At 46.7% G+C, this 7,500-nt stretch overlaps 2 protein-coding genes across 3 annotated transcripts in view; one reads left to right on the plus strand and one right to left on the minus strand.

Moving 5' to 3' along the window:
- dnaja1 (DnaJ heat shock protein family (Hsp40) member A1) overlaps positions 1-4,234 on the minus strand; it is an 8,524-nt gene extending 4,290 nt beyond the window's left edge. For both annotated transcript variants that reach the window (XM_030788098.1, XM_030788099.1), the window contains exons 1-5: positions 4,155-4,234; positions 3,423-3,563; positions 3,012-3,204; positions 1,070-1,174; positions 30-257 (exon numbers count right to left, since the gene is read on the minus strand). In XM_030788098.1, coding sequence (XP_030643958.1) covers positions 30-257; positions 1,070-1,174; positions 3,012-3,204; positions 3,423-3,554 — 658 coding nt within the window. In that variant the 5' untranslated portion in view covers positions 3,555-3,563; positions 4,155-4,234. The remainder of the gene's footprint in view (positions 1-29; positions 258-1,069; positions 1,175-3,011; positions 3,205-3,422; positions 3,564-4,154) is intronic.
- A 616-nt stretch (positions 4,235-4,850) lies between these two features.
- aptx (aprataxin) overlaps positions 4,851-7,500 on the plus strand; it is a gene marked incomplete at its 3' end in the record, with an annotated part of 4,147 nt that continues 1,497 nt past the window's right edge. Inside the window, exons 1-7 of the mRNA XM_030788086.1 lie at positions 4,851-4,983; positions 5,253-5,409; positions 5,533-5,579; positions 5,772-5,825; positions 6,313-6,594; positions 7,006-7,065; positions 7,242-7,468. Of these exons, the coding sequence (XP_030643946.1) occupies positions 4,909-4,983; positions 5,253-5,409; positions 5,533-5,579; positions 5,772-5,825; positions 6,313-6,594; positions 7,006-7,065; positions 7,242-7,468 (902 nt within the window). The remainder of the gene's footprint in view (positions 4,984-5,252; positions 5,410-5,532; positions 5,580-5,771; positions 5,826-6,312; positions 6,595-7,005; positions 7,066-7,241; positions 7,469-7,500) is intronic.

The following is a 7,500-nucleotide window of genomic DNA, read 5'->3' on the forward strand; positions in this document are numbered from 1 at the left end:
TGCTGTGTTCCTGTCTTGTCTCTGCTCACCTTTGTCGATGTGGACCTCCAGGATTTTTTTCTGGCGGAGTATCTTGCGTCCGGCGCAGGCTTTGCAGCGGTCCTTGTGGCTGAGCCGTTGCCCCTGTCCTCCGCAGTTTCCACACACGGTGGACACCTGCTGGACCATGCCGCGCCCCAGCTGACAGATACGCACCTGTACACCCATGCCACCACACGCCACACACACCTCGACCACGCCCCGACGGCACCCGCGACCTGACAAACACGTACACACACGCGCGCACGCAGACACACAACAGAATGATTAAGATTTAATGACAACGATCTCTTTAAAACAGTCTATAGGAGAAGGAGTGCTTTAGTATGTGAGTGCTGTAGTATGAGTGCTGTAGTATGTGAGTGCTGTAGTATGAGTGTTGTAGTATGTGAGTGCTGTAGTATGAGTGCTGTAGTATGTGAGTGCTGTAGTATGAGTGTTGTAGTATGTGAGTGCTGTAGTATGTGAGTGCTGTAGTATGAGTGTTGTAGTATGAGTGCTGCAGTATGAGTGCTGTAGTATGTGAGTGCTGTAGTATGAGTGCTGTAGTATGTGAGTGCTGTAGTATGAGTGCTGTAGTATGTGAGTGCTGTAGTATGTGAGTGCTGTAGTATGTGAGTGCTGTAGTATGAGTGCTGTAGTATGTGAGTGCTGTAGTATGAGTGCTGTAGTATGTGAGTGCTGTAGTATGTGAGTGCTGTAGTATGAGTGCTGCAGTATGAGTGCTGTAGTATGAGTGCTGTAGTATGAGTGCTGTAGTATGTGAGTGCTGTAGTATGTGAGTGCTGTAGTATGTGAGTGCTGTAGTATGAGTGCTGTAGTATGTGAGTGCTGTAGTATGAGTGCTGTAGTATGTGAGTGCTGTAGTATGAGTGTTTTAGTATGTGAGTGCTGTAGTATGAGTGTTTTAGTATGTGAGTGCTGTAGTATGAGTGCTGTAGTATGTGAGTGCTGTAGTATGTGAGTGCTGTAGTATGAGTGCTGCAGTATGAGTGCTGTAGTATGAGTGCTGTAGTATGAGTGCATCTACCTTCACATTTCTCACAGATCACATTCTTCTGTACGGCCAATTTTCTCGTTACTCCGTTATACAGATCCTCCAATGACACTGGCAGCTGGTGAACCACATTTTTCCCTTTATACACACACACACACACACACACACACACACACAAATGCAGGAGATCAGCGTAACCTTTTGTTGGTCTAATTAGATGGTGGTAAACTTTGCTGATTTTCAGAGGCGCATTCTGGGCATGTCAGAGTCAAACATGGCCAACACTCTGAAAAGCTGACACTGACCTAAAACCACAGACCCTCCAGAACCTTCCCAGCCCCAAACCACAGACCCTCCAGAACCTTCCCGGCCCCAAAACCACAGACCCTCCAGAACCTTCCCGGCCCCAAAACCACAGACCCTCCAGAACCTTCCCAGCCTCAAACCACAGACCCTCCAGAACCTTCCCGGCCCCAAACCACAGACCCTCCAGAACCTTCCCGGCCCCAAACCACAGACCCTCCAGAACCTTCCCGGCCTCAAACCACAGACCCTCCAGAACCTTCCCGGCCTCAAACCACAGACCCTCCAGAACCTTCCCAGCCCCAAACCACAGACCCTCCAGAACCTTCCCAGCCCCAAACCACAGACCCTCCAGAACCTTCCCAGCCCCAAACCACAGACCCTCCAGAACCTTCCCGGCCTCAAACCACAGACCCTCCAGAACCTTCCCGGCCTCAAACCACAGACCCTCCAGAACCTTCCCAGCCTCAAACCACAGACCCTCCAGAACCTTCCCGGCCCCAAACCACAGACCTTCCAGAACCTTCCCAGCCCCAAACCACAGACCCTCCAGAACCTTCCTGGCTTTCAGATGCAGTCAGTGAATGTACTGACTGCATTATACTCTGAATCCTTTCAGAGTGTTCACACTACAGGCACAGAAACCAGATTAACAGTTCTGTTCTTTACACTGCTGTACACTCCCGTTAAGACCAGATGTCTGTGAGGCAACAGGTTCTCAGCAGACTTCAGTGACAGAGTGATAAACCCACTTCAGTGATGCCTAAGGCCATATACCTAATGATGTCTCCAGCCTGCGTATCTGTCTGCCTCAGTGCGGCGCTAACTGAACTCATTAAACACATTCCGGACACATTATATTGCTTAATTAAACAGTATTTCCCACTGTCAGACAACAGTTTACTGTTTGTTTGCTTGTTTGTTTGTTTTTAAAAATGAGAGAAGAGTCTGAACTTCCGATTAATTTGTGTGTGAGAGATAGACAGATAAAGAGAGAGATAAAGAGAGAGAGAGAGGGAGAGAGAGAGATAGACAGATAGATAAAGAGAGAGAGAGAGAGAGACAGACAGATAAAGAGAGAGAGAGAGAGAGAGAGAGAGAGAGAGACAGACAGATAAAGAGAGAGAGAGAGCGAGACAGACAGATAAAGAGAGAGAGAGAGCGAGAGAGCGAGAGAGAGATAGACAGATAGATAAAGAGAGAGAGAGAGAGAGAGATAGACAGACAGATAAAGAGAGAGATAAAGAGAGAGAGAGAGTGAGAGAGAGATAGACAGATAGATAAAGAGAGAGAGAGAGAGAGAGAGAGAGAGAGAGAGAGAGATAGACAGACAGATAAAGAGAGAGAGAGAGAGAGAGAGAGAGAGAGAGAGAGAGAGAGAGAGATAGATAGATAGATAGATAGATAAAGAGAGAGAGAGAGAGAGAGAGAGACAGACAGATAAAGAGAGAGAGAGAGAGAGATAGACAGATAGATAAAGAGAGATAAAGAGAGAGAGAGAGAGAGAGAGACAGATAGATAAAGAGAGAGAGAGAGAGAGAGAGAGAGAGACAGACAGATAAAGAGAGAGATAAAGAGAGAGAGAGAGCGAGAGAGAGATAGACAGACAGATAAAGAGAGAGAGAGATAGACAGACAGATAAAGAGAGAGAGAGAGAGAGACATGTTCTTACCTCTCCTCTCCCTATGCATGCGTCCTCCTCCTCCGCCAAAGAAGATGTCAAATATGTCCATGGGGGAGTCAAACATGCCCCCTCCTCCCCCTCCACTGCCCCCCTCTTTAATGGCCTTCTCCCCACCGCGGTCATAGAGCTCCCTCTTCTGGGAGTCTGACAACACCTCGTATGCCTGGGAGATCTGTTTAAACTGGACAAACACACACACACGCCTCAGATGAGTCTGGTCTGAGCATAGCCACCGAAACCAAACTCACAAGCATCCACTCATATCATCCAACCATCTGCTCACGTCCCTAACACCTCTCCATATACAGCAGATTTAATCAGTCAGTTAAACTGAGCGCTGACGGTTAAACAAAGTGTTTCCCTGAGGATAACTCTGTGATCTGTGAGAGACATCCCTACCTTCTCTCCCTCTGTTGGGTTTTTGTCCGGGTGATACTTCAAGGCCAGTTTACGATAAGCCTTCTTCAGCTCCTCGGCGCTGGCGCCGGGCTTCACACCCAACAGGTCGTAATAACCCGTTTCTTTCACCATTATGAACACCTAAAGGGAAGAGAAAGAGAAGTTTTTACGCCACAAAGTTAACACGTTGTTCCGTATTATACTATTATATGGTCCGTAATATCGAAGGTCCCGTCAGCGATACAGCGTCTGGCAACGCCTCCGACAGGTGACATTTTTTGTAGGCGAATATATGTAATATCAGAGTGGAGAACTAAGTACATAATAATATTAATAATAATGATCGCCATGTCATGAGTATTCCGAAATGCTACAACGAAGCAAAACTGGAGAAAACTCTCACCTGAATACGAGTGTAATTATAAGAGTCTTAACAGACTGACACAGACATTATAAACGGTTAGCTGATTTAACATAAACAGTCGTCGTGAAAATCTCATAATTCGCGATGTTAGCCAGCAATGTAGCTATTAACATTTATAATGAGGTTAGTTTGGCCAACACAGCAGCTACAGAACCTGTATCTGAGAGGATTTCACAAGGAGGAAAAGAATTTATACATTCAACAAATTTCAGGCCACAGGTTCCATCTAACACCAGATACATGCGAGTAAAATATCATACAAGCTGTAACATCATAAGCAGAACAAACCGAAAGCTTGTATAACGAACCTCATAAGGCAATGTCAGCTTTTGCGGGAAAAATAGCAAATCTTGCTGTGGAAACGGCTGATACCGTCCTATCACATGAACTCCTTCTAGAATCTTCCCCCAGCGTACTCGAAGTTTCAGCACAGATGATAGCGACAGAGATCCAGATGGACAAATCTTGATTTTGAAAGTCGGCAGTACCGTTTCACCAAGCCCACGTAAGGCAGGAAGCAGAGGAAGTCGCGCGCTCGATTCATTACAGGCAATGGAGCACGGTGAAATCGAGTCAAAGACCTCGTTATTCTTTTACGGATGAAACACCGGAGGTTAAAAAAAGCCACTATTCATCAAAGAAGAATTTGTAAGTAACCAAACTCTCATAATTCCAACGCTTTATACGGGCAGTTGTTTAAATACTACTGTCGTTTATGAGGAGTGTGTCACTCAGGGGGGCGTGTCCTAAGAGCACGTTATGCATATTCAAGCTCGCGTTGACAGAGTTTTCATTGTTCGACTCCGCCTACAGTGACCGTGTAACACAGGGGAGTAAGCCATCTGCTCTTCTCTACGGTCTCTACTCGGTGACGTATATTTCACTGGACAAATCTTAGAGCTGCATGGCTCATGAGATCACAAGGTGTTGGAATGAGTAAGATTAACAATAAATAAATAAATAAATAACTAAATAAAGGCAAATAAGCCGTAGACGTTGTCGACCCGGAAAGCACCGTTTTGCCCACGAGATGAACAGAGTGAGCTGCCTGTAAATCTTTCCATGTTGCGAGTCCTTTGTGGTACTGTCAGCACTGTTACATACCGCTACAAGACAGTACAGCATCAGCTTCCGAGGGTGAGTTTAAAATGTGCAAAACATACCGTCTCGAAAGTATGTGTCACACAGTTTGCAACTTTTAAAAGACCTGGTCAGTCCGCAATGCAGAATGCATGTTACCAACAGTTAGGAGTGTGTTTCTTTATCGTAACTGGGGGTAGTAGCTACAATATGTTTACTTTTCAATAACGTATCGTAACAAGTCGAAACGTGAGCCAGTGTCGTCCTCTAACGCTGTGGATGGTGACATTTGTTCTCTTTATCCCTATTCTCTTGTAAACTGCCAGGCGTCTCGCTCCTCTGTTTGCAGTAAAATGCCTTCTTGCTGGCTCATCAGAGAGGATGGAACGCACGCGCCTCTCCTGCTCCATCACCTTAAGACGCTGGTTCTCGGTCGAGGTCCCGAAACTAAAATTAAGGACCAGAAATGTTCTAGAGAGCAAGGTAACTCCATGGTCCATCTACAGCACACTACTTCACCCCGCAAACCTAAACCGCCATCAATATCCACTTACCTCGGCATTGTGAGTGAAGAGTTCTGTTTGATCGGTTATCGTGTTTTCACAGTGGAGCTACGGGCTGACTGCAACAAAGGGTACGTCACCGTAAAACAGGTAAAAAAAAATGACAAAATGAGAGTTAAAAGTCACTTTGACAAATGAAATGAACACCACTGCAGACTGAGTTGATTTCCCTTCTGATGTTATTGGTAGATTGTAACGGTGACATTTTCAGAGGTATGTGAGTATAAATTGTGTTTTCAGTCTGTAAACGTATCTTTAGTTTCTCCCAATGTCGTATCACAGTTAGGGGTCAACCCAAGCAGTGTGGACAGCGTGACTGTGGGCAAAGGCAACCAGGTAAACCATGTGTGACAGTGGTTTTAAAACTGCAGGAAACCCTGTCACCACTCTATTCCTCCATCTCGCCATCCTTTCAACCATCCCAACCCTTCCCATCCCATCTCAGTGTGTAGCCACAGTACTTTAATGGTCAGTTAATTATCGAAACCTCGATGAGCAGAATCACATATCTCAGAGAAGACAGAAAATGAAAACGTGCAGAGGTGTGGGCTTTCAGGAGCAAGGCTGCTCAGTGTTTGTTTCCCAAACCCATTCTCCATTTATAGGACATGTCTGTTTTCATCTGAAATCTAGAACTTTCTGCTTTACCCCTTGCTAGTGTTTCCAAACCAGTGAGTCTAAGTTGACTGGCCAGAGGAGACCTGAGGCTGAGGGATGTCTCTGATGTGTAGTGTCATTAAAATGCTTCTGTTCCTAATTATGACTGCACTGAACAGCGTAATGCAGCTCTTTACAACAAAGTCTCACCCAGTCTGTGTGTCAGGTCACAGTAAGGCCGGGCCAGAGACTCCACATGGTCAACCAGCTCTACGCATACACCGTAAAGTTCAGCGAAGACACCATCGCACCTAAAGCTTCCAAACACAGGTCAGAGATCAATCAGCGCTCCAAACGACCCCTCTCTGAAGTGGAGGAGGACACAGCAGAACCAGCACCTCCTCACAAAGACCCAGCGCCTCCTCACAAAGACCCAGCACTGCACCAGAATGCCACAGTAAACAGTGCCTCCCCACCAAAAAAAGCCGCCCCCACCTCAGACAAGCCGGTGAGGGTCTTCACTTTTAAAGAGAGGGGGTTAGTTACTGAGTCAGGATGGTTAGTGTGTCTGAGTAATGCTAGTGCCCAGCCTTGGTAAAGGGTATTACCCTACTGTGTTTCAGGGCTTTAGGTGAATAGTGTACGAGGTCCATGGGCAGGTCTATATTAGACAGGTTGTGGATCAGTGTGACAGACTGTTTAATGATATCCTCATTAAATGCACAGTTACATGATCAGTGTGGAAGTGAAGTCCTACAGCTGAGAGAGCTGCTCTGTCCTGGCCAAACACGGCGTCAGCCCTGCGCTGAGAAACACAGTCAAGTTTCACAGTGAACACTGAAAAAGACTAAAGCCTATGATAGTCCATTCTGGGTGTGTCAGGTGGATAATGTTACTAAAAGGCATTGTGTTTCCATAGCAACCAGCAGGCCACTGGAGTCAAGGATTGAAAGTGTCGATGCAGGACCCTAAAATGCAGGTATGACACAACACACTGGTCCAAACACACAGTCACTGTCGGCGGCCATGGAGGAGGAGGACTGTGAGGTTGTGTGAGGTGTTTTCCTCAGCAGTGGACTGTGAGGTTGTGTGATGTGTTTTCCTCAGCAGTGGACTGTGAGGTTGTGTGACGCGTTTTCCTCCGTCTGATTCGAGGTATATAAAGACGAGAGGGTGGTGGTGATTAGGGATAAGTACCCGAAGGCCCGGTACCACTGGCTGGTTCTGCCCTGGCAGTCCGTGTCCAGTCTGAAGGTTCTGCAGGCCGAACACCGGGACCTCCTCCAGCACATGCAGCATGTCGGAGAGCAGATGATCCAGAAATGTCCAGACGCAGCACGCCTCAAATTTCGCCTGGGATACCACGCCATTCCCAGCATGAGGTTAGGACCTTCCCGCCTCTCTCTCTCTCTTA

Source organism: Chanos chanos, chromosome 11 (assembly GCF_902362185.1).
Source record: "Chanos chanos chromosome 11, fChaCha1.1, whole genome shotgun sequence".
In the NCBI taxonomy this organism is placed as follows: domain Eukaryota; kingdom Metazoa; phylum Chordata; class Actinopteri; order Gonorynchiformes; family Chanidae; genus Chanos; species Chanos chanos.